Genomic DNA, 27,728 nt, shown 5'->3' with positions numbered 1-27,728 from the left:
AAAGAGCTGAGTCCACTAAGGGGTTCTGTTATGAAGAGTGGACTCCCACACAGCAATAACCTCTTAGAGGGAAAACACAAACACATGTCAGCACCACAGATGCTGAGTCAGGATGAGTATGAGCTTTTAAGAAGGTTTTGAGAATGAGAAACCCAAAGAGTGCGTAAAAAGGAGATATTTCAGGTCAAGATGGCAGACAATGTTTCAATAATTCACAAAAAGACACTGTTAAATCTTTTATTCCCCTACTTTACTTCAAAATACAGAAACTACAAAGAGCGCAAAGGTCACATTTCAGAAACTCATTAAACTTTTCTAACAAAACAATCCTTGGCATAATTTTATTTTTTTACAAAGGCTAAATGTATCTTCCAAGGCACACCAGAGTACTATTTGAACCCGACAAAGGATATAAAAAAAATGCAACAAAATATGTGTCAACATGATATTAATTGTTAATATACATCAAGGCTAATGGCATCCTACCATCCCTTAAGAGCACTACATTAGCAAGCTGACTTGGTTGGCACAGCAGGTCTTAAAGAAACTTGAAAACTACCTCCCAACTAATATCAGTTTTTCAAAACTACAACTCATGGTCAGTGTAATAAAGTGTACTATAGTGACAAATAAAATGAAAAATGGCTGGTTTGCTTCTTTATCAGTACTTTAAAAAGATTTCATCCCTCTATTCATACATTCTTTAAGCTTTCGTTCACTTTTCTGCATGGCCTTGTTTTTAGTTCCACTGGCAGGAGCAGTCCAGAGGCTCCTGGAAGTTGTAGTCCACCACTGTGGCGTTGCGAGAGCAGTACAGTGTAACAGAGCGAGTTTGTAGTCCACTCTCTCGGCAGCACTTACAGAACCGGGCGTGGTTGTTGATGTTAAAGTTGAAGATGGTGGCAGACGGGCATTTCCCATCACAAGAATAGACTGTTACCTGTAAACGAAGGAGGCTGATGACATATAGAGCGATGCATAATATTTGTATAATGTTTTAAACATTTTGAGTCGGCCTCCTAAATAAGTAAGCATGCTCTCTTCTCTCACCGGCGCATTGCTCCTGCAGTCATCTTTTCTAATGGTAGTTCGAATGGCCACACGTTTGCATGTCTTACCATCCTCTTTACCTACACACATGTTCACACACAAATAAGATGCATACAGATAGACACACAATACTTTCAGAGGAATAATATTACCAACAGGACATACCATTTAACAGCAGAAAACATGAAGATGCAAGTTCAAACGTACACAAAGAAATGCCCACACACACACTGTTAAACATATTGTCACACACAAACACACTGATCATTTTACTGCAGATATCTGTCACTCACACAGCCCTGAAAGGCCTATTGAGCAGGGCTCTTTGTTGCCCAGCAGTAGGAGCTTTTTTTGATTGACAGGTGGGTAACGGGGGGCATAGTTCTCGCAGCAGAGATCCGGCTCTCCTATTGGCTATTGACCTAAACTTAACCTTACTTTAAAGCCAATCAAAGATGGTTAAAGGGATTGTGTATAGGGCTGGAATGTATTAATACATACAATGAATTTACTAGACGGCTTATTTTGTTTCACAACTGTTGTTAACAATTTGATATGGTGAAGCTCTCTAGTATATTTAACATTGCATATTGTCTGATGTACGGTTTCACACTAGAGATGTGTGCAAGGTGTTCATGTGTAGTGTGATTTGGAAGTTAACCAGAGAGAGGACAAAATGTGAAAGCAGTTGTAAAAATAGACTCACATTCACACAAAGCTTGAAAGTGCAAGTGGATGAGTCACTGAGTGTCCAAATAATTATTGTAAATTGGATAGTGCAAGATGGTGGTACCTGTGTCACAGTTAGTACTACCAGTGGGGGTTACAGGATTAACGGTAAATGGTAAAACACCCACTCCAGCACCTGGGAGCATCGTCGGGATCGCAGCCGCCGGGTTCAAAGAACGTCATGAGAACACACACAAGGTTACGTTTGGTTCAGAAAACACAGTTCAGCGTCACACACAAACACACAGGGGATGGAATCAGTGCAGCTGGCATGCACATGGATTTATTTTTCTCTTTTGGTCCACACCAGGCAGCTGGCCAAGGAACTCAGTCATTTGATGTACTACAAAGAGCGGCTCAGCAGGGCAAACTCTAACCCCTGCACCATCGCGCATCCTCATTGTTAAAACGCTCACTGTGGAACGCCCTGATTGGCAGAACTGCAAGGTCGCTGCAAAAGCAGGCAAGCGGGCGAGGCTGCAATCCCGAATCCACAGAGAGAGAAAACATCACCGCTGCACGTTCATTAAAGCTTAAATTCACACCAGCTAGCAATATCCTAATACTCCTTATCCTTTTAATAAAGACAAATTAAACAGTTCACAGGTCCCAAATTATATTTCATATTTTTTTAACATATATTCTTTTTTTCTGGGCTGTGCTGCCGAAAAAACAGAAAATGTTGGGACAAACTCGGAAATTAATTGAGACGGGCCAACAACAGGCTGTATCTCCACCCTTCTACAACAGGCCACACCCCCAACCACTCAGCCAATAAGCCCATCCACTGCCAGGCAACAAGGCGCTCACCCCTCTGATTGAAAGCTCAAAGCATTACCAGAAGCATCAAATAAATGTGGAGACTCACATGTCCTGCAGCAACCGTCCACATAGCTCTGAACCACACCGCCATTCTGCAAGAAGAGAGTAAGACGAGGAACTACAGTTAATGGGAAACACAATTACAGGGACACAAGAGTCCAAAATACACAATACAATCCATAATACTGGTGCACCAATCAATAGTCCTACAGCTATAACTGGCAGATAAGAAGAAGAAGAAGAAGATTGAAGAAGATTAACCTTTCCGTTTTTTTCATAATAATTGAAAGTAAATAAATAAATTGTTGTCAACTGCTCTGTCAGAGAAAAAAATCTATAAAATGTTAGCAGGGAATGTTCAATTCTGATACTTGAATTTCTATTATATTTCATAAAATTATTTCAATTATGTAAAACCTATTATGGCGCATTAGATAGGTTCAGACTAAACCTATCTACATGCTCTTAATGTCTTCAATTTTTGTAAAGCACTTTGAATTGCCTTGTGTTGAAAGGTGCTATATAAATAAACTTGCCTTGCCTTGAATGTAAACAACAATTGGCTTCAAAAGTCCAACCATGAGTTGGGATATACACTGTAGCACAGTTAGAGGTCCTGACCTGAATACACTCTGTGTCATTGAAAGGCGGGCAGACCACCCCAGAGGCCAGTATCACGGCTCCCACTGCTGTCTCCATGCAGTCGTAGCGGGTGCAGTTCTCCACCCAGGAACTCCCTGCCTGCACACACAATCAGACTCAGTACTGCTCAGAAAGTGGAGCGTTGAGCACACATGGATGTGTTTGTTCTTACAGCGAAAAGCTCTGTTGTCCCATTTTCGTTGGTGAAAGTACAGGAGACATTTTTACAGGAGCCGCAGCACACATGAGGGTCCGTAGATGTTGTATACACCTGGTGCTTTAAGATGATGCAAACGTAAAAGGTTGAGTACAACATGTAAAAAGGAAGACAAGTGGATGGGGCATGTTCTATAAGCTCCAGTAAAATATATTTAATCAGAAAAATGCCCCTCACAAAGACTATGTGATCAATCAAAAAACTCAAAATGTTGTAATATGTAGGATACATACTGGCCCACATTTTTGGGTGCAGTTGACGGATGTTATTTCCATGGCGTAGAAGCCAGAGTCTGGATCTCTCTGATGCAGGCAGTGGACGGTGTAACACAATTCTCCTTCGAAGTACTGAACCAGAGACTGGCCTGGACCCAGCACTGTAACCCCTTGGAAAAGACACACCTCGTCCTTCTCTATAAACAAAAATGGAAAGTGAGTAATAACGAGCAGTGGATGAAACAATGTCTACAGCATCAATTGTCACACTAGTCGGGTGTTACACATACGGCATGTATGCTGAGGACAGCCACAGTTAGGGCTTCCATCTGAAACCTCGACAGACACTTCCCCCTGAAAGTAAAACAGAGTGCTGACTCAACAGAATTTGCTCACTTTTTCTCCGTTATAGCAAAGACTTGATTAGACATTGACTTGTAATGCAGCTTTTTTGCTGACTTACCACCTGACAGATGGGGAGAGAGCTGTCCCCACATTGGCATTCTGGGAGAGACAGAGTGGAAGTTAGAGGTGGCTTGATGTTTGTGGAAGTACGTGACAAGCATATCAACTTCTGAGATTAGTCAAAGTATCAACACACCAGCAAAAAAATGATGTATCTGTATGTATGAGTGTTTTTGAGTGTGTACCGCAGTGGTGCCGCGGGCAGCAATGTCCCGGGACAGCAGTTTGAACCAAAGTAAGACCAGGTGCACAGGTCACAGATGATTCAGGGCACAGGTTGACATCACACACTGCAATACATAGAATAAAATATAAAAATGCCTTTGAAGACACAGACATAAAAACACAAATAAACACACACTCACACACTTACCACAATGGTACTGCGGGCAGCAGCTGTTGGTTGTGTTTAGATCCACAGCCAGAATTTCTCCATGTGAACATGTTGGAATGGGTTCAATACATGACTCACACACTGCTCAGACAGAAAACACAAGCAATACATTCAGTTGTGTTGCTGTAATTGATGGAGGTGCCAAGGATGGAGACATAACAGATGTCCAACCTCACACCACAGACTGACCTGTGAAACACAATTAAAACTTACCACACAGGTAAGAGTAACAGCAGGATCTGGATCCTCTGACCTCCACTAAGAACTGATCTTCCCTGCAGTTGGGGGCCGACACGGGAGGACAGGCCATGGGGTCACACTCTAAGAAAGACCAGTCCCAGCAACATGTTTAGTCAAAGTTAAAATTCACATTGAAAAAGAGTATACAACATGTTTAAACAGTTTGCAGGAATGAAAAGAGAAAGTTTGATTTTACCACATCTGTACTCAGGGCAGCAGGACAGAGCGCTGTAACCAATCACTAGCCGGTTCCCGTTATCACAAGGTGGAGCGTCGCTGTCACAGATGGTCATGTTGCACTCTGACAGTAGCGAAGTAGAAAAAAAAGGAAATGTAATGAGTCATATGTTCACTGAAATTGTATTATCTTATCGTCTTGTATTTAGAAGTATACAGGTTAGCTACAAAATTGGTAAACCATCATCAGAATAATAACATAACTATAAAAGGGTGGGACTTGTAGGTGTAATTATGGGAAAAGATTAAACCATCTTACTTGAATGCAATCACCAGAACTAAGTATTTGGACTCACCGCAGATCTTCTTGGGGCAGCAGGCTCCTTCTTCCAGCACATCCAGGACATACTCCCCCTCCCTCTCACACAGCGGGGTGGGGACAGAGTGGCAATCTGGCTCCACAGCCACCACAGAGCCATTCTCCATGCACCTGTACAGACAGCAGCCGCGAGCAGAGCCATTCCACTCCTCACCAGGGGCCCGGGGGTTACCCTCATTATCTGTGCATACTGGATACAGCAGGACCAAGTAAATTACACAGTAATTGAGTCTGGGAGTAATATAAGGCACAGTCAAAAACTAATTCAGTCTCTCCGACAGTGCAGTTTTCATCACAAAGGCATGTAATTACTCTATCACTCACCACAGCGGTCCTCAGTTACACAGTAAGGGGAGTCAGCGCGGTGCAGGATGGTTCCACTGCGGCACACACACTCCTCTCTGATGAAGGAGCAGGTGGTCTCCTCGTAGTACTCTCTGTTCACACAGGTGCGGCTGGCGCAGGTGCTCACACAGGGCTGGTACTCCTTACCAGGGGGACACCGCAATGCTACAGGATTACAGGCACTTAGCATTACAAGAGCAAATGAAAAATACAAATGAGTACATCTGCGTACGTGTGTGTCATTTCTTCGCCTGTGTCTCCTTACGGCAGAAGTTGTGTCGTCTCCAGCTGATGCAGACTTGATGTGTGTAGCAGACCGCAACGTACGCCGCCAGAAAGTCACACTGGTGATCCTTGTAGTGAAGGTCCCCCGCCCACATGATGTCGCAGAACTGCTCCGGAGACACCTGCAGACAGACAACCAAACCAAAATCATGCAGGGATATGTCAAATACATTTCCCAATGATAAAAAACATATTGAGGGAAAAAAAATGTGTGGAGCTTCAACCAAAGGTTGTTGTGAATTTTTGTTGAAAAAATTGCTTAACTAAATTGTCAAATTTGTTGTCATTCTTCGTCTTCAACTCATCAATCCATTAACTTTTCAGTACTGACTTCATGGCAAAGTAACTTAACAGGCTTGTAAATGCTGTGTGAATACCTTGCTGTGGCATGGCATGAAGGCTCTCTGGTGGAGCATGGAGAGGCAGTTGGAGCAGTCCCCGATGGTGCAGTTGTCTCCGACCCTGCGTGTGTGTTCGGTTTCATCCGTGGTGTGGACCCTCCAGGCCTGCAGGAAGAGCACCATGTCCCCCACCTCTCTGACCACCGTACCATTGGGCAGCCTCAGGTCATCTTCAGGGTTCCCATCGCAGCAACCTGACGTCACATGTGTGTGTGTGTTAGAGTTATAATAAGTGGAGTGACATGATGTGTGTTTTAAACCGCATAAAGAGATAGTTCTGATGTATTTAAGTGGGGTATATAGTAGATTAGATTTGATTTGATTCAATTTATGAAGGTTCTTATCCATGTTGTTTTCTGCTGCCCTGGCCCACAGCAGCAAAGTACAATGCTTCATTTTTCAAGCCTGTACTCCTGTCTGTTTCTCCAAACAATGCACTGACTTTGGATAAGTAACAGATTCAACCCCATTTCAAACAATCTAAACTATCCCTTTAATCACACCAAATGGCCCTCAACATTTCAAATTGTCATATCCCATAATTACTCAAGTCAAAGTGATGTTGCTGTTAGGCCTTTAGGTGCTGATAGCTCAGCTGGCACTTAGATAAATGAGGCTGGTGTTGATGTAGTCAAAGCTGGTGTGTGTGTGTGTGTGTGTGTGTGTGTGTGTGTGTGTGTGTGTGTGTGTGTGTGTGTGTGTGTGGACTCACCACACAGGCCACGAGTGGGCACAGATGCATTATGAGTAGCGATGTACTGCAGCACCATGATACCAGTGCTGTGATACCACTGTATGCTGACCCCTCCAGGTGTGTGGATCAGGTACATGCTGCCTGTGTCCTCCACATAGAGAGCATGACGAGAGAATGGAAGTCTAGCAGGTCTGTAGTTTACTGTCACCTGGAGACAGCAGGACACATCAGCATACAAGAACCACATTATTTGTGTGGTATAAGTTGAACCCCTGACTGTAAGTTAGTTGTAGAAACTGACCTTGCGATCGAGTCTGTTGATTATAATTCTGTATGAGGAGGTAGTAATGTTGAGCTTCTTAAAACACAGGCCGGATGTTCCACCTGTAGGACTCTGAAGGGGAAAGAAATTAAATAATGTAATGGTACAAGATAATATTCCTTAAAAAATAACAGATTTGGATGTTGATGCAAATTGCAATTGAAGGGAATTATAGTGGGGAAAGAGGCTGTACTCACGGTTCGTCTGATGGAGTTTACACTCTACAAAGGAAACAAATATTTCACAAAAAATGTAAGATGTCCTTTCAAAGAGTTCATATTACCATTACCTCTGCCAAGGAATTAATGTACTTGGTTAAGTTTGTTTGTCAGGATTACAGAAGAACTACTGGCCAGATTTCTATAGAAATTGGTGGAAGTGTTAAGCATGAGCCAAAAAGAACCCCTTTAAATGTGTGAGCGGATGCAAATCACATGGGGGTTATACTGTACATTCATCATTTTCAATGTATGGAAATGGCCTTGGCAGAGGTCTCCGTTCTCAGAGGGACCTTGTAAACTCTAGATGTTACCTGGCTGGTCGGACATTTCTCCACAGTGCCAATAATAGTCTCTCTGGGCAGGTTAACCAAGATGTAGGAGCCGTTATCATACAAAGCCACGTTGTTGCCATCGAATGTGATAACACGCAGGTCTGACATCACCGTGCAGCGACCTGGCAAAGGGAAAATTGTATAAATAAACATGCAACATACAAAGATCATTGCAATAAATTATGGCTTAACTCAATCACTGGAAAAAACGGGTTTTATTACAAACAACATATCTTACAGGGGCACTGCCACTGTGGACAGCAGGGGTCTGTGTTGATGAGCAGGGGCATGCCCACCAGACTGCACTGGGGCTGGGTGGTGTTGGAGCGACAGTGTAGAGACGAGTTGTGAAGCAGCAGATCTCCGTTGAAACAGATCAGCTCTGCACAGTCATCGATGCGGTACGAGTAGGGAGGCTGCAGAGAGAGATCATAATATGCATATTAATAATGTAAACATCTCACAACATAGTGTTTGTAGTAATATTTACAATCACATAACTCTTTTATAACCTGTGCTACATTTCTTGTGCAAGTTCTTTTTAAAGAATAATTTCCAAATAAATGTTAGAAATATTGCAAGAGTTAGACCCTATCTCTTTTTGGAAGACGCAATATATACAATTTTACCTTTTTAAAAAAAATGGTTATTATATTTGTTTAATATACGTTTAAAAAAAAAAAGTGTTATATCTGATTTAGAAATGTGTAGTGTTGTCATTGAGTTCATTAACTTTGTAGCTTTATCTTTTGTTATAAATGTGCTATATCAATACATTTATTATTATTTTTTATTATTAATAAACAAAAACATTCAAAAAATGTCTTCATATTTTTTACAGATTTAAGGAAGGTGTGCTTCTGGCTGTGTTCTGAACTTGAACAACAACAGCAACACTCACTGTGCAGGGGGTGGTGGGCAGGAGGAAGGGATGTGTGGTTGTTATCTCCTCCGTCACAGGAGAGGTTTCGGGGCTCTGGATTATTTCTGTGGTTATCGGCTCAGTCGTGAGCTCGATGGTTGTAGGAAGCGGTGCTGTGGTTGTCATAACAACAATTGAGGGTTCTGTTGGGCTGGTGGTCTCTATCGCGATGGTTCTATCGGCAGGTGTAGTCTGAGGAGTGGTTGTAGTTTCCAGGGTTGTTTCAGGGACGGAGGTGGGGGCGGTTGTGGCGGCTGTAGTGGGTGGCGGCTCTGTAGAGGGGGATGTTGGAGGGGGTGGGGGGGAAGTTACTAGGGATGATAGCGATGGCGTGGTAACGGTTGTGGAGGTTGGAGTGGAAGATGTAGGAGTAGTGGGGGCTGGAGGAATAGGAGTCATGGGGACTGTAGTAGCCTCCGTGGTGGTGGGTGTAGTGACCTCTGTGGTTACCATAGTTTGGGGAGGGGTTGTCATGGTAGTGCTGTGAGTGGTCGTCTCTGATGGGGTTGTGGGAGTGAGAGTGGGCGAAACAATAGTAGTGGGAGGAGCAGGAGGAGTTGTTGACGTTGGCGTGGTCAGTGGAGTGGTGACACGCTCTGTTGTACTGGGAGTGGTGGGAGGGGTGGTGGTGGGCATGACTGTAGTGGAGGAGGTAGTTGTTGCTCTGGTGGTGGTTGTAGTTGTAGTGGTTGTGGTAGTGGAGGTGGTTGTGGGGGTGGTAGTGGTTGTGGGCCTTGCAGTTGTAGTAGTAGTGGTAGGGGTTGTTGTGGTTGTTGGTTGTTCTGTGGTGGTTCTGTTGGACCGCGTCACATATGCAAAAGGTGTCGGAGTTGGGGGAAGAGACACACCTGGTAGAGAAGAATAATATCCTCAATACATAGTTTCAATATATTGAAAGATTTATGTAAACCATTCAGGGTTTCCACACCTTCTTAAAAATCCAATTCAACGATTTTTCTAGGACGCTCCAGGCCCAATTCACTCAAATTCAAGCACCCAATATAACTTTGTTTGAGACAAGGATGACGTTTATTACTGTTACACAATTGAGAATTTGTTTTGTAGAACTTGCAGGCTTTAAGAAATACTCACAGACAACAATTAAAAATAGAAAAAGGCTTGATTGTTTTAACTGTGCTGTGTGTTTAATACAAGAGAAAAAGTCTACAGTAAATAACTTAAATGTTTGTTCTTGTACAAATTATTTTAATTCAAGCTCTTTGAATGACCCATTTCTATTTTTGTCCTTTTTCAAAAACTTTCAGGACTTGCATTTTTTTTTTCTTAAAAACTTCACAGACTTTCAAGGTTCTAGGGTATCTTTGGGAACCCTGAATAATACATGTTGTGAATTTTAATGACATTTAAAAAAGAATCTGTCCTACTCACAGTCCTCTATGTAGACACATCTCCTAGTGACTTCATCAAGGACCATGTTTTTGGGACAACGCGGGAAGCAGCCCTCCACACTGCAACATACAGAAACCGTCTCAGAACCTGAGCTAAGCATCGACAATGTTGGTAGCATTTAATGGGTGCTTTTAATGAGCAAAGCTTCTTACGGAGGCAGGAAATGGCAGCGCGTGGCATCTGGGTCGCTGCACGTGTGGACACAAGGGCTCGCACAGGACTGGTAGCGCCACTCACACATCATACGATAAGGTATCACAAAACTGCTCTCTACCAGAGGAGAGGGAGAACACATAATTAGTTAGTTTCTGTGTGATAGTGGACAAAATGTGTGTGTTTGTGTTAGGTATATGCATGTGTTCCTGACCCTCCAGTGTGAAGCTGCTGCTGGCTTTGAACCCCTCGGAGGTGTCGTATCTCTGAGCCCGTGCAGCAGTGCGTGTCAGTATCAGAAAGGTTCCAGGTTGGCCGACAAGCTCGAAGGAGGTGTGACCTGGCAGAAACAGCCCCTGGTGCTGGATAAAGGTTGCTCTGCGATTAAACTCCGGCCCTCGACTCCACTGCTCCAACTGAAGACGGCTGCGTCCCGACACCACAAGGAAATAGTTGGGCCTTTCTGCAGACTCCAGTGACACCACAGGAACACCTGTGAATATAAGACATGTTGGTTCATGTACCCAACATGTACAAAAAAACGAGACGTGGTACAGTGTTGCTGTGTAAATGTGGTTGCTCACGTGATGTTTTGTCCTTCTGCAAGCCGGCTGTGATCATGAAGTTGAAGAGTAAGCCTGGAGCCGGCAGCTGCCCCGGTCTCTCTCTCACCAGAGGAAACACTGAGCTGCTGGTGCGGTTCACTCCGAACATGGTTTCGTTATAAACAGCACTCACCAAGGAAAATGGGCCATCGCCTAGCTCTGTGGAGAAGCACGAGAAACAGAGGGGAAATTACTCTGGTGTCAAGCTAGCAGTGTGTAAGGTTCAGAAAAGATAAACGAACAAAAAAGCTCTCTGAAAACATATACTCATCACTCAAACATACCTTGATTATAGTATTCACAATCGTAAGCTGAAAGAGAGCAAGTTCAGAAGTTAAAAAGCTTTTAATCAGCTCTGACATAACATGTGACTAAGATGATATCATTTTTTGAAAACAGGGACTGGTGAAATTGGGTCACAGAGGTTAGCAGGGGTCACATCTCTGACCAACACAGAGTACTATGAGCATGTGTGTGTGTGTGTGTGTGTGTGTGTGTGTGTGTGTGTGTGTGTGTGTGTGTACTCACGACAGACAGAGGGCGATCTCCAGTGTATAGTGACCCCCTGTTGACAGCATTTGTGTGCATATGCAGCGATGGACGTACAGAAACACTCGCAGTCTCCCCCACGGTTACAATTGCAAGTGTCTGTCAGGCAGTTCCTGTAGAACCAGGCAACGTCCACCTGGAGGGTGTGCACAGTATGTATACATGGTTCATAAAAAACACACACACACACACAGACACATACTGTCTATACACACAAAAACAATCATAGAAGGAAGCAGGTCAATCTCGCTGGGGGAAACTGTTCAGGGGGTGAGTCGTTTTCAATAATTCAGACAGTGGAAGAGTGATGAGATATCAGGACAAAGGAATGTGGGTCAACCTCTGGTGCAGAGGGGATCAGATGAGCTCCATGACACACAGACAAAACGCATCAGCTATGAGTTGGTCCGTCCAAAGGTTAGCTGTGCCTCTGTGTTAATGATACTGTAACGGACTAAAACAGACCCTTTCGTCCCATCAAAACGTCAATTTGTTCTTTAATTTTGTTTATTTTAGAAGAAACAAAGTAATAATGAGACATTGTGTCATAATGTCAGATAGAGCCAAAAAGCTATTTTTCCTCTGTAGTCTCTGGCCAAGGTGACAATTAGGCATACATTTCAAAAGGTTGGATAAGGACACACAGTATTAAATAGCAGAAGAAGCTGTAATGACATATTTTAATACAGAACAGCTGCACACAGTAGTTAAGAGTCTGAAAAATAAACCACTAAAGATCGAATTATTTAAAAAAAACTATAATTGTAACACAGCTGACAACAAAGACATTTGAAAAAGTAATGTTATTAGTTCTTGTGTCCATTGTGTTTATCTCTATTGAAAGTGAAGAACTCCAGAAGAAGTTAATGAAAGTGTTTATCTTTGGCTACAGCTTTTGTGAGCTGGCCCCTGTACTATGGTATATACACAGCTCCATCTACTGGCCACAAAGAGAACTACAATACTGTAAGAAAACCTATGCAGTAGGTGTGTGTTACTGTGTGAGTGTGGTTAGCCTTGGATCTGGTGTGGTAATTAGTATTTATCTATGAGGAACAATGTATTTGCTTCCATCAGTTAGGAGTCTTTTCCCATAACCCTACCAACCCCTACTCCCCTGGTGCAAGCAAGATAACCTTTCCATAGCGCACTCTTTGTGGACATGTGTGTGTGTGTGTGTGTGTGTGTGTGTGTGTGTGTGTGTGTGTGTGTGTGTGTGTGTGTGTGTGTGTGTGTGTGTGTGTGTGCGCATCACTTAAATGGGACTCACCACATTGTGACAAGGTGCAAAGACATCGCTGTAGAGAAGAGCACACTCCCTCTTGGCGTACGGCTGTCTGCCTAAATCGCCTTCGCACGGTCGCTCAACTACATGGTCACTTTCACACTGAAAACACACAAAACACACACACAATAGGTGATCGAGTGTCTGATTACTCTTAAATATCACAGTGGCCTCGAGGGAGACCAGCACATATAAATTACAGGAGCAACAGAGGGCTAGAAAGTAAGAGTGAGTGGGAGATACTCAAAGGGAAAGAGTGAAGAGGGCAAGGGGCAAATCAATGGAGGAGAGGACAGATTCTCACCTGTCCCAGGGACCAGCTGTCTCCAAAGGTCTGGGCATTATTGACTTCCATGTGGCTGGATGTGGTCATGTCATTCACTGTCACACTGTCAAAGTTTCCACATAGTCCACTGAGTAGGCCCTAAATGGTGAAATAAAACAACATTGAGCCATGTTTCCAATTTCAATTCCTAATACCAGATCACATAAATATACCTAAGGTAAAGGACACAACAAATGTTTTATTTTTGCAAGATGTACTCCTTGTCCGGACCTTCCAGCGGGGTCCAGCTCTGATGTGTACAGTAGTCTTGCGGTCCCAGAGGATGGTCAGGTCCTGACTGGAGAAGTGGACCACAGTGTAGTAGCCGGCTTTCCAAAGCTCAAATTCTGAACCGCGTCCTACAACAGAGGACGGGCTCTAAGGCAGGACAAACAAGGTAGATTCATATTAGCAGAAGGAATCACTGGATATAGTTTAATATGTTTTTTATATATATCTAAGAGAGTAAAAGAAGAGAAACATGAACACAGCTTGATAGGTAAATCGAGACCGTACAGGGTTGCCAGAGTTGTCGGTGAAGTAGATCTTGGTGAGTCCCACGTGAACGACCAGTATTTTCATGCACACAATGCCGCTCTCATAGCAGTCTTTGTTTTGGGCAACAATGGACACCTCGGTTTCTCCTAGGCTCTGGTGACAGGAGAAGAGACAATATTACTCTTTGGATGGAAGAAGGTCTCCTCAGATCCTCTCATTTCATTCCTACAAACACAGCAGCCAGAAATATAATATCTTATTACCACATGGTAGGTTCAAACTTGAAATGTGATTCTACCTGTTCAATGAGGAAACAGTGTCATCAGGATGTATGAGAGGTGACAAGAAAAGGAAGCAACTCTAGGCTATTAAGACACAGCCCTGACCTCCATTATGTTCAGGTCTGCGCGGTGGCTGGCGGCCTGTTGGGTCTGATAGGAATGTCTGTTCTGCTAATTCTAATTCTATATCCCTGGGAGCGCAGGAGTCCTGGGGTTTGAAGTGAACACTGGTCTCTTTGTGTCGCTCCAGCTTTGCACAAGGTCTGCTAGCATTACCATGGTGCAAGCCCACCAGCTCACACACACCTTAATCTGCTCTAATTAAACACAACTCTCTCTTCCAACGTTTTGCCCCAGATCCAAATCAGTCATTACCGGGAAACCCAGAGTAGGCTCCTCCCTTAAACTCAAACACATACCATCTTCTTTGACATCACCACCTGATTATCTTCCATGTGCACAAACTGAATCTATAAATGTGTCAAGTCAATTATATAATTGTACACCCTAATTTACACATGCAACACTGTACTCATACACACACCCACACACACACACACACACACACACATACATACATACATACATACATACATAGATAGATAGATAGATAGATAGATAGTACTTTATTGATCCCAAATTGGGAAATTGTTGTTGTTACAGCAGCATAAAAGGCATGTTACAATAAAACAAAACTACAAAATATACAAGAATAGAAAGAAAAATAAAATAAAATATAAAATATAAAATATGCATGTCGAAATAGAAAATATACATGCAGATATTATATATATATATATACAAATATATATATATATTCAAAATATATGGAATATGGACATAATCGACTCACTTTGAGCAGATAGACCTGACAGTCAGAGTGGTAGTCGTACTCAAGGCCATCGAAGGTGTGGTAGTGTCTGTCGCTGTAGACAGTACACACAGCTGGACATGGTGAGTAGCTGCAGTTAAAATAGCCACGGTGACACACACTGAGGAGACAGACAGATGGACACACATGAGAAGAGTCAAAAGAAATAAGGAAGATACAATGTTATGTCCTGAGATACAGGCTGTTACAAAGTAGTTATAATTTTGACTTTAATTTTGACTTTGACTGATAATCCTGTATTGAAGTAACACAATAATTGGCTCACTCTTTTTCTAGTTATGGTGAATTCACATGGGGAGTAAATTAAAGGTGTGTACCATTTGTAACATGGTGTTTCCACATTTTCTCCAGGCAGGTATTCAAGGCCCAGCCAGGCACAGGGGCAGTTATCTGGGTAGTAGCATTCACTGTGGTGCATCACTAGCCTTCATAGGAAAAAACATTAACATTAATACCCCATAATGCAGTAAGTGATCTTAACAGTTCTGTCAGTAAAACATAAATGTTACTTGAAATGTAGATTTTGAATACAGTTGGGAATTATAGGTGTGGAAAGTAAATAAGATAACCTTCCACTAGATATTGTCAAGGTGCCCTTGACGGAGGCTTTTAATCTGCAACTGACAAAAGTATACAGTACTGTGTGTGCATGCTCAGTCAGTCTACCTTGAATCAGTACAACTTGAAAACATTAAACCTGTAGTTCTACCCATTGATTACAAATGAATCCTGACTATCTTCCAGACAGCCTCTGGTTTCAATTTCTCCATTTATGAAATTCCACTTGCACTTCTATTTCTTAAACAATCTGCAAATAGATTTTTATATTGAAAAGAAGAGATAGGCTGAAACCTCTGGAAGGTAGGAAATCAATCAAAAGTGAATGTTTTACCAAGTGGGCTTAAAAAATGACTTTTTATGTCTTGAAAAACAGAAATACATATGAATATTGGAGGCCAGCAGGTGCCTGTGTTACCCTGGAGGGCAGACACAGCCAGGGACACACGGTGTGTTGGGAGGGCAGGTGAGGTTCAACATCAGGTTACGGCAAGTTGGTGCACACGCTACCCCTCCTCTCTGCTCGGTGCAGCTGTGGTACACTTTCCCCTCTGGACACTCTCCGACCTCTACACTATCTTCCTCTGCAATAGGCACGCACACACACACACACACACACACACACACACACACACACACACACACACACACACACACACACACACACACACACACACACACACACACACACACACACACACACACACACACACACACACACACACACACACACACACACACACACACACACACACACAGAGAACAAATCAATGCCACAATCACCTTAAACATCAAACAGTTAGTCATGGGAAAAAAGCTACAACCACAGACATAAGACTCTTGATTTCAGCAAGAGGGACACAGCCTGAAACGGCACTTTGTTGTTTGGAAAGAACGAGAGCAGGAACTGAAGGGAGTGGGGGGGGGGGGGGGGGGGGGGTGCAGAGGGGTTACCTTTTTCCTCTGGCACACACTCCATCTTCCCATTTCTGCACAGGCTGATAGAGGAGACAGGAAGGGAGAAAAAACAGAGGTGAGGGTTTGGGAAAGGGGTAATGTTATCAAACACAAGGTTAGTTAAAGTGCTCTACGTCTCATTTGACAATCACTTAGGCTGTGATTGCTTTCTCGAGTGTATCTGACAGTGTGTGTGAGAGAGGATGTCACACTGTGTGCACTGCAGCCAAGAAAGCGGTGAGTTTTTAACTTTTTAGTAGAAGTTAAGGCCAGCTGTGACTCACCAGGGGCCAGAGGCGCTGAAGGTCACCTCCCCTGGCTGTGACACCCCACCCATAGAGTAACAGTGACAGTGAGACCTGTGGAGAAAATCACAACATTATTTTAATTACATTACATAAAGACTGTGATTTCTGTGCGAGTGTTTGCCTGTACTGTTTATGTGTGTTGCTGCCGAATAGAAATTGATGACTATTGTTAGGAAGATTAATGAAGTCTTACAGTTGCACACAGCGCTGCCGCACATCGTCATGGTAACTGCCAGTTGGACAGCCACACCCCTCGGCACAGTCGTTAGGGTCACATGTCTCCGTGCTCGATAGAGCACGGCAGTCCCGCCCGCAAGACGACACACAAGAGTGGTACAGCATTCCTCCAAGACACACCAGTCCTGTATCTGTATAAATACACACACACACACACACACACACACACACACACACACATACACACATACACACACACACACACACACACACACACACACACACACACACACAGTAAGGCACATTTTGTGAGCCACATCAAACAAAAAAGTGATGGGCAATAACGTTTTCTGATTCCTTTGACTATTTTGGGTCATATATTCAATTTTATTTTCAAACAGTATGGATAAAAGCAACCCAAATACTGACCGCATTCAGTGACGTGTGATCCAAAGTCAACGTTGACGTCGTGTTTGGAGCAGAGGTAGGCGTAGTGAGCCAGTGCTGTGCACAGACAGCTGCTCCCACAACGACAGGCCTGGTAGCGGCACTGCTGCTGGAAGATGTTTGGACTGATGTAGCCATGACATGGGGCAAACACGCTCCCCATGAGCACCTCACACTGGGATGCATAGAATACTAGAATACATACACACACACAACCCTGTTTAACACATTTGAAAGTTTAGTCTGAACAAACGTGATACCCTGGAATTAAAACCAGTATATCTCTCAGTATCAGTCAGATTGTTTGGCTGTGAGTTGCAGAGTGGTGGATTAATCAGCTGTGAAAAAGCCCCTCTACACTGTTGGCCTAAAGGAGCAATTTAGGGTTCAGTATCTTATCTAAGGACACTTCCACATGTCTATTACCCCCTGAAAAAGACTACTCACATGCTTCTACTCATGAACGAGAGACTTGTTGGTAGATATAATTTTGTATAAAGAAAATCCTGTATTTTTGCTGCTTTGAGCACCACAACCTGAGTGTTATCTAGTGCCATGATTTTTGAGAGAAGGCAGACAACTCTCAACCTGATATCTCTGACACTGTGCAACCACATCAAACACCATTTACAACAATGTCAAAACAGGTAACAGGAAAAACATGTATTTTTTTATTTCTGTAGCTTGGTAGATTTCATGCCAACCCTCACCCTTTCCATTTTCCATTAAATTAAAGAAATAAATGACAGGTAGGCCTACATCCAAAATAATATGAGAACAGATGAAGTCATTGTTACCATTATGCTGGTTCATTTCACATGGGTCTATGATTGGCAGGTTGACTGGAGCGACACAGGCAGATGAAACCTTCCAAGCATTTGCATGAAGCTGAGGAGTGCCCTCTATCATCCCTGCAGGGGACCTACACACACAATGTACACACACACATATGTACACAAACAGACAAATATAGTCAGGTAAAGTGACATTTTTAATATTGATCTATAAATGGAAAGCACTTGCTCACAGGAAGTCATCTCGTAGATTTCCATTGAAGGTTCCACATAGTCCCAGTGTATGTCCATGCCATTGGCTTTCCAGCTGGAGGTAGACCCGCCCCCCTCGACCATCGTAATGCATCCTCAGACCAATCCCTGCCTTCAGCTGTGTAAACACTGAGGTCAGCTTCCGCACATCCACTGCATCTACAAACCAGCAAAAGACATCCAACAAGTGTTCATATTGTCGGACATTTTATTAATTTAAAGTCCTGTGTCGTTGAGAATTTGTATTATATTTATAGTACCACATGCTCCTTTCAGTCAAGTTTAAGTTGATTAAAAGTTTGAGCATTTTAGTAAAAGAAAGTCCACTTGACGTCCTTATTGGAGGCACGCAGCACAGGACACCAGTTTGCTGCATTCAAATAATTAAAGGCTAAAATATTTCATCCTCTATTTTCTGTCAACAAAAATAAAAAATAGATGTTTTAAAGTTTCTTTTTTGAGCTAAAAAAGGGTTTAAGGACTTCAGTACCGTCTCGTCATCGTCTTGAAAAGAGTTTTACGAACACAGTCATACTTTTTATAAACAAACTGAACACTGCATCAAACACATGATCAAAGAGGAAATTACTATAAAAGAAGATACGGACAATAATTATGTTTCATTAAAGTATAAAAGACATTATTTCAGTTTGATCTGACTGCATTTGGTGTATCAAAGAGATTTGGTGATTTCCTACCATCGACATAGGGCAGGACAGGCACCGGGTTGACACCGATGATCACCTCCCCCTCTCTGGTCAAAGTGATCTGACGACTCACATCTTCATCCAACACCACTGTCACCGACTGAATACACACCTGGTGCTGTAGACACACACACACACACCATACGGTTATATCAATGTAGAAAGGAAACTGCATCATTGGTAAGTGTGTGAGCATGTTTTTATGCAAGTAATCATGCACTCTACCTCTGAACAGGTAGTATACTGCAGCGTGACTGAGAACCTGCTGCCGCTGCGGCTCTTTGCCAGGACGTACTGACACGTCCCCGGCTGGAGAAACATCCTACCATCAAATGTCGTCACAAACATGTCACCTACCACCGAACACTCCACTGAGAAGGGACAAGAGGTAAGGTAATTAAGAGTTATTATGGTCAAATATACAGTAAACGAATAGATATCAGCAGGAAATGTTGGCAGCATTACTAACATAAAGACATTTTACATACTGTCAACAGCCATACAAAAATCTATTTTCACATTAGGCATAAAATGTTGCATAAATTAAGCTATGAATTATAGAAATAAACTCCTTCTTTAACTATGTTTGAACCCTCAGAATATATGTGAGTGCTCTTAAATTGGATTGAGGTTGAACATAAACGTGAGGACAATTATTATTATTGTTTTTTTTCTTAAATGTTACTTTTAAATATGCAAGTGAGGCATTATCTAATGCTGACTTGTTTGGGGAATTTAGGAGAAATCTACAGATGCTGAAAGACAAAGTGTCATAAAATGAACAACTTAATGTGTATTAGTTTTCGTTGCACTTGTCTGAAAGAACATGGTAAAACAATGTTTTTTTGGGTGTAGTGTCTCGCCTTAATAATTATATCCATTTTTTCTTTATATTAACTGTTCTGAAAGCAGAAACTCACCTGTGCAGTTGTTCTCGGTGCAGTTCCACACTCCTCCCATGCACACGCTAACAAAGAACATTCAGTAGGTTAAGGGCACACTGCCAAAGCTACAGTATATGCTATTTGCAAATCACATGTCCACACTTACCAAACACTACATCCTTGTTGAAGTACATGTCCTTGTACATATGACGTACCATGGTAAACACATGGACACTGAGAGACAGCGATACACGTTCCATTTTGTAGGATAAGACCTGTGGGAAAGAGCATTGCAATTATAGTAAGTTCAGAGGTCAGTAAACTAGACATAATTAGGCTGACATTTAGGAAGATAATTAAATACCATCTGGGCAGTAGCAGCCGTCCAGACAATGCAAGTTGGTTCCCAGGCACTCTTTCTCAAATGTACAGGTGGGTGGACAGCAACTGATGCAGTCTCTATAGACAAAACTCTCCTCACAGCCATCATCTACAAACATACAAACATACAGTACCTGAGTTACACAAAGACAGATTACAGGACATGAGCATGGAATAATGTGTATCTAATATGAATGCATTTGGAGCTGCAGTAGTAACTTACTACAAGAAGGGAAACTGTCCCTCCACTCTCTGACTGGATATCCAACATGTGAGCAGGCTCGGGTGTACTCAACCAACGCTCGACAAAATGTTTCCTCATCATCAGATCTGAAAAAAAGTGGAAATCAAGCAGACATGAAACGTTTTTGAGGAAACTGCATTTATTGTTTTTTCAGTCTCAACAACTGAAGCATATAGTTTTCCCAGTGACGAGAGGTTTACTCTGTTAACTGTGATTATATGGATAATGCAGAAGAGAGGGTGATGAAAAGTTGAATAATCAATAGTGAGAGTTTGTACTTACATGCAGAGGTCAGACACACAGCCGGCCACAAAGGGATTTGGGTCAATGTTTTCATGACAGGACAGGAACGGGAAGAAGAGAAGTGCACTGCATTTCTCTATGGCATCCTGCAGACATTCCCAGTAAATAAAGTATGATGGGAATTTAAAGCACATAACATTATACACAAAAAAAGAACAGCAGAACAAACAAATAAACAAAGGACCAAGCCCTTTCAACCTTAACAGAGATGCCTGTTTTTTGTAAAGGGTAACTTGAGTAGTGAAGTAACTAGTTTCACACAAAAGGAAACATGGGAGAAAAGTGTCCAGGTTAAAAAGTACCAAGGTTACCCTTTAAGATATAATCATGAAAAAGCTAACTTAGCTAGTATCTGCTATCTGGTACAAAATATTGGTTTACTGTGGTAACACACAATTGAGTGAAATAGTAATACCGAGTATCAACATTGCTTTTATGAGGTCTTACATCCATGTCTGACTCAGAGTGGCAGGGCCCATTGAAGTCACTGTCTACTGAGGGACAGGCTCTCTCATGAGGCAGGTCCACTGCCCAGCTGTTAGCAAACACTGCAGGCTCGTCTGTCCGAATGCCTAAAAAACACATCCACCACATATTCAGTATGTATGTTCATCGAGCACAGGAACGGCAAAAGCACAAACAAAAAATGAATAGTAAAGCACATTCACAAGACACTGTACAGTTGATGTACTATTTAACCATGTATACAAATAACAATACGAAAGACATGGTGAATTTACATACATCTTTATTGTCATCAAACAAGAGGAAATCTGATCAAAACTCTTTGTATATAGATGCACCATGGCAATACTATGTTTACGGTCGGATCCCTTCTACGTGTTACTCTCTTCCTGGGAGCTCTTCCTCACTCTACGGGACAGCTTTCTGCTCAAACAAGTGGGGGACAGCAGTTCATATTTCCAGTCATTTGAGGAAGAGTTATTGCTCCTTCCAGCCATTGAAACCAGAACTATCAGTTCTCCCCTATCCTTTCACTTTGGTCTCTCCAGGTCCCAGCGCTACAATAATTGGCAAGAATCAGTGCTGAGTGTATAATCATAGTAATTGAGGTTATTGTTGGTGCTGAGTGAAGGAATAAGAGGATGAGGGGGCCGGTCAGGCCGGTCTTACCACGGGATGTGGTGAGATCATCCCCGGCAAGATGGTTGAAGTTCCCACACAGACCACAGGGAGCCCCCTGGTGCTCCTCGCTCATCTTCAGGTAGACCCCCGAGCCTCCATCCCAGGCCAAAGAGAAGCCAAACACACTCTTCACCAGAAGATAATCTGCCAGTCGCTCAATAAAAACACCGCCCACAGTGTGAGGGAGACTCAACCTGAGATTAAAGAGACAGACGTGGCAGAGTCAGAGAAAGTAAACTTCGTGAAAATCATAATGGTGATGGTGTGAAATACTATATATATTTTCTTATGGTTTCAGCAAGAAGTTTTTATTGAATAGTCTCAAAATCTATCTGAACTTTTCTTACAGCAGAAATGAAACCCATGCAAACAGACGCACCTGCGGCCTCCCTGGTGGACCTGATATCCAGAGATGTGGATCTCCTCCTCATTTGGGAAGAACAGACTGAGAGCTCTGGGGCATGAATACACACTTCCGTCACACACTCTGCTGTTGTGGACCTGAGGACATGTAAAAACCATGGAAGAGAATGAAAGGGTCACAGAGGAATTAGCATGGAAATGTCTTTACTTGTATTTATTTCTTTTCTACAGTTTTCTTTGTTAAAATAGAATCAATATGCTTCTTTGATTACACATGTATCTACATGGGTTTTCAAGGTAGGGGTGGGAGGTGGGGTATTGAGATATTTTTAGTTTTGGGGCTTTTTGTGGGATTTAGGAACTGGAATAATGATCCATTAAAGGTCACCTATCATGCTATTTTTAGGCAATAGCATAGGTCTCAGATATATACAAATATATAAAAAACATGTCTATGAAGTGTTTTGCTCAAAATACCAAACAGATCACCCATTCTAGCTATGCCTCATATCCCTCTATTTCACTTCCTGTTTCAAAAGTGCTGATTTGGGGTATAAAGCTTTAAAAAAAAAAAAGAATTGATAAAAAAAAAAAAAGGAGGGGGCTGCCTACATTTCCGATATTACGTCATATTGGACACAAATCTGGATCAGCTCCGTTGTAGCCCCGTTTTTAGAGATTTGGGTACGGAGGAAAAGAGAGAGGGTTTTATTTTCTGACGCTGCGTGAGTTCCCCGACACATATTTATGTATAAAAGACATCAAAAAGTGCATTTTGCATGATAGGTCCCCTTTAAATAATGTTTCGAAAAATCAAAGAGTTTTAAGTGCAATATGAGATAACGGAGAGAACTCAAAAAGACTTCAGTCCCATATTTGAAAAGCTGTTATTGTAAGATAAAGCCAGACTACCTTGAATACACACAGGTTTAATAGTGGTTAAATACAGCAGTGGGTAATTTCTCTCTTTATGCTCTTACCCACACCGTGTACTGTGGTGCAGCTGAGTGGCAGTCCTGGGCTAGGATATAAGAGCAGGTTCCCGGGTAGAAGAAGTAGATTCCATCAAATGTCTCGTAGTGGTGCTGACCCCACGACCTGCAGATCCCGTCTCTATCCTGGCCCTGGTTAGGTACTGAGAGGAAAATGGGCAATTCACTCAGACAACATTCTCGTGATGATGAAGGGGATCAGTTTCATGTGGTGACACAAATGGATTTCAGTGGAAATTGACACTTGCTCAAAGTCATACATTCTATCTCTTTTATCATCTTTATATCTTTCACCATCTTTAATTTCATTAAACTTATCAGTGGAAAATTAGTGCCTTTCTCAAAAAAAGCCTCTTGTTACAGGAAATCCCCGTAACTGGTAATGCCAAGATGCCGCTTAAGACCCTCCCCAAAATCTGAGGGAGTGGGGGTGTTTGATAGTGAGTCATGTCCTTTAATCTGATCAGCACAAAGCTTTACTGTACATGCTGGTAAGAAATCTGAAATTGCCTGTTCCCTATTTTGTAAATGATTCTTTACACATTTTAATCACCAAAACATTCCAAATCTTATTTAACATTTTTAGAACTGTGGCATCAGCTCGGTAATCCTAATCTTCAAAATGTGCATTGAAGCTTTGAAGCTTGATTATGAGTCTAAAATGAGGCTTATCCTTTAAATGCTAATGTCTATTCCAGGATTTCATTTCAAGTATCAGTTCAGTTACACGTCCCTAAGGGGCTATATTGTTTCCAACAGGTGGGCCAACATCAAATTAGTTTGTTGAAATGAAAAAATGTCTTTACAATAATTCTGACTTCAGATCTCCTGATAACTGTATAAGGAGTCTGTTCAGAATATAGAAACTGGAAACTCCATCACTCAACCCTGACCCTATTACCTTAGTGCACATGATTCAAAGAGAGATAGGCAGGGAAATAGAAAGAGAGAGACGGATGGGGAAATCTGATAATTAATACTGGAGTGTGTGCATGTAATTATTGTTTGTTGAATGACACACATTCCTGTATACCTGAGTGTGTAACTGTATACTGTATGCCGTTATTAAAAAGTTGTACACCTGCTAATCACATACTCTGTTGTATACAGTACAGGAAGGGTGCTTATCAATCAAGAATATGGTTGCCATGTGGATGATATTCTGATAAATCTGATTTGAAGATTTGATAACAAAGGAAGACATACACTGTGCGTGTGAATGTGTGTGGTAAATTGTGTTTGTGTGTGTGTGTGTGTGTGTGTGTGTGTGTGTGTGTGTGTGTGTGTGTGTGTGTGTGTGTGTGTGTGTGTGTGTGTGTGTGTGTGTGTGTGTATTACTCACTGATCTGGCAGCGGTCTCCCAATGCCTGGAACTGAGCACAGTCACACACACCGCTCTCCTGACACCAGCCACCATTGAGACAGTCACAATATTCTGGGGGGAAAAAAAACACACACCTCAAGATCACTTAGCCCAGTTTATCTGGGTAATGATAGTTTTAATCTTCTGTTAATGCAATAATGGAAGCTTCAGAAGTTGTGTAATTACCTGAAGAGGAATCTCTGGCTGTGTAGTTGTGTAAAATGCTGCGTGGCAGACCACCCTCCGACAGCAGAGGTCTGTATGTCTTGGGAAACAATTAACACTTAATGTAGTTCCTAAAGTAGTTCTCAAGCTTTAACCACATCAATGACACATTTCTGTACTGTTGGTGACCTGTTGTAAGCTTAGAGTTGCGTCAGGCTGAGTGGGAGAAAGTGTATGGGTTTGTGAGCGAGTCTCATTCGTTACAAAGACAGCTTTGTGCCATTTAGGGTGTTGTGCGCATGTGGGTGCCCTGACCTCCTCTGGTTCTCTTAGGTGTAGTGTACCAACCTCCTCCCCAAGGAGATCCCGTTTCCTCCGAAGTGCATTAGCTCTTCTGCACACACACAAACATGCACATTAGTGGGAAGAAACAGTCAGAGGGGAGACTTAAGTGCACTTTACACCACTTGAATTCAGAATCCAAACTACTCTTAACTGAACCCTCACAGGCACAAGTGCACATGCACAAACACACTCTAACGCAGTCTCTGCCACACACTCTAGTGACAGAAACAGAAATTGCAAATAATTTATCCGTGTCAGCCTGTACAATTGGGTGACAATTACCTGTACAATTATAGGGATGATCTTTTTGCTCAATATTAATTATATGTTTACCATACTGTTTGACATAATCACAATTTAATTCCTTTGATTTACCTTTGTAGTCTTCCTTCAGCCACTGAAAGTCGGCTCTGAGCTCCTAAACACAAAAGAAAACCATTTTAAAAGTATAAACTCTTTGTAATTTGGTGAAAGGGAGGTCCAGATGTATTAAATAAGAAACATTAAGTCGCATATATGACATTTATTAGGATTAAACAGTGAGGACACAATATAATAGGGAGGGGCATTTTAAAACAATGCAGGCTAGGCTTTATTATATATAGGTAAATTACCTGTGACAGATGATAAAGAAAATCAGAAACTTAACTTAAATAATATTCCAAAATAGCTTGTAATACAAGGGTATTGTGACTCAAAGAATATTGACTATTAGATCCAATAATATACCACTATGTTGTGTAATATAGTTCACACTCACATCTGTGTTTAGCAAACTTTTTAGCAGGACAATTATACAATTTTGGAGGAGAGAAACTATCATACTCACCCTCAAGTAACAGCAAGTGGGAGATTGAAAATGACATAAGAAGAAATCGTTTCACTGTCCACTTTAAGTTCATCTCAGAGTCCGAAAGGAAGTCCCGCCGAAACGTTAACGGTGCATCTCAATGGTCCCGGAAGGGAAGGTTTCAGGATGTGTGTTAGCACCGGGACGATGCCTGGTCTTTCCTATAACTCGGTGAAACCTACCTAGTGGCGACAGCCCCTCTGAGCAGGTGACGACCAGCCTCAACCTGTGTGGGCAGGTAAGCTGCTCTCTGTCACTCCAACATTCTCAGCCAGCACACAGACTGGGTTTTGTGTGCTCCATCACAGAGGTTTTCCCCTCTGAAGTTACATTTCTGTCTGACCGCATGACCTGCGTATGACAACTTCTGACGTGAACATTAGCGGATCAAAACGGCGTTGCCAATGAGCTAAATAGAGGGCAGAACGTTTCATTTAACTCGCTAATTGCACTTGTAATAGTTTGGAAAAAAACTCTTAACACCCCTTCACAGCTAACGTTAATATTTAACAATGAGATACCATTATAACTAACTGTAATACAACTATAACTAACTGTAATAAAACTATAACTAACTGTACACGAATAGCCACAACATAGATATAAGCTAACTTTTTTTGGCTAGTGTTAGCTAAAAACAACGTTAACGTTTGACAATCAGCTAAAGTATGCTAATTTAGCACATCTATGAAAAGGTTAACACTAGATAGCTTTAGTTAAGCTAGTTAGCTGGGTGTAAACTGTCTCTGTCTCTGAACTAAGTAGGATAAATATCTGTTGTAAATAAGGGTAAAGTTAGGTTACCCCCAGCTAAGTTAGCTGTACATTTTGTTTGTCATACACTATTGACGCTCATTCATTTTTGACATGCAGCTTTGCAATTAAGCTAGGTTAATTAAAAAATGTTTTACGCTTAGCTATTAAGTAACACGTTACCAATCAGCGTTACTTGGCTTGTTTCCTTAACCTCTTCCCGACAACTGTCTTTTTGTAACGATGCTAATCTAACTAATAAGTAGCCATGATGTTGAGTTGACACCATACAGTCTATGGTTGACACACACCAAATAATGTGCACCCCCACCTATTTTTATGTTTTGATCAAACAAAGAGTGAGGGGGATTATTTTCTGGCTGAAGATAATTAACTATACAATATTTAATGTTTTTATTTAAATATGAATTATTTCAAAAAATGTACGGAGAAAAAAAACGCCTACATGCCTGGCAACCTGAAGCTCAGTTCTGTGAGTCATTTCACCACCATTTTCCAATATATTGAAAGGAATGAGCAATGTTTACTGCCTATTTCCCATGAAAAAATAAATTTCTGGTAAATAAAAGTATTAGTTATGAAATAATATAGATTATTCGGAACAAAGATGAACCATCCATCCATCCATCCATCTTCTCCCGCTTATCCGTGGTCGGGTCGCCCATGGATAAGTGATTAAATGTTCAAAGATGAACATTTAATCATATTATTGGTGTGACTCTAGCCTGTTCATCCTTCCTGGTTGCTATACTGCAGAGAAAATGTATATTAATGATGAGGCCCCAACTCTTAGCTTTGCATTTCTCTTATTTAGGGCTGTTCTCCAAGACTCTTCGCTCTCCAATGTATTTTCTTAGCTTTATAAGAA

General features: G+C 41.9%; 1 protein-coding gene across 1 annotated transcript; it reads right to left on the bottom strand.

The window, feature by feature from the left end:
* Positions 1-654: 654 nt before the first annotated feature.
* On the bottom strand, positions 655-26,138 carry otogl (otogelin-like). Its single transcript, XM_034141856.1, has 57 exons — positions 26,066-26,138; positions 25,612-25,654; positions 25,207-25,285; positions 24,913-24,991; positions 24,706-24,798; positions 23,352-23,506; positions 22,388-22,509; positions 21,997-22,202; positions 21,310-21,434; positions 20,842-20,948; positions 20,539-20,645; positions 20,299-20,424; positions 20,101-20,209; positions 19,971-20,017; positions 19,276-19,421; positions 19,042-19,168; positions 18,325-18,502; positions 18,095-18,219; positions 17,280-17,489; positions 16,867-17,035; positions 16,650-16,724; positions 16,363-16,406; positions 15,827-15,992; positions 15,168-15,275; positions 14,812-14,950; positions 13,696-13,830; positions 13,411-13,557; positions 13,159-13,278; positions 12,840-12,956; positions 11,549-11,705; positions 11,305-11,331; positions 11,000-11,179; positions 10,630-10,908; positions 10,415-10,532; positions 10,242-10,321; positions 8,832-9,700; positions 8,169-8,346; positions 7,910-8,052; positions 7,575-7,598; positions 7,357-7,449; positions 7,074-7,263; positions 6,338-6,555; positions 5,941-6,082; positions 5,655-5,840; positions 5,308-5,520; positions 4,971-5,075; positions 4,748-4,855; positions 4,514-4,615; positions 4,326-4,430; positions 4,139-4,179; positions 3,966-4,029; positions 3,694-3,872; positions 3,416-3,520; positions 3,223-3,342; positions 2,648-2,693; positions 1,051-1,130; positions 655-940 (listed from the first exon to the last, which is right to left on the bottom strand). The coding sequence occupies exons 1-57, from the start codon at positions 26,136-26,138 to the stop codon at positions 740-742; spliced, it is 7,830 nt and encodes a 2,609-aa protein (XP_033997747.1). The 3' UTR covers positions 655-739.
* Between the last annotated feature and the right edge of the window lie 1,590 nt (positions 26,139-27,728).

The sequence above is a fragment of the Trematomus bernacchii genome, unplaced genomic scaffold (genome assembly GCF_902827165.1).
Source record: "Trematomus bernacchii unplaced genomic scaffold, fTreBer1.1, whole genome shotgun sequence".
Classification (NCBI taxonomy): Eukaryota; Metazoa; Chordata; class Actinopteri; order Perciformes; family Nototheniidae; genus Trematomus; species Trematomus bernacchii.
Note: the sequence above shows the minus strand (reverse complement) of the source record. Positions and strands in the feature narration are given on the sequence as shown.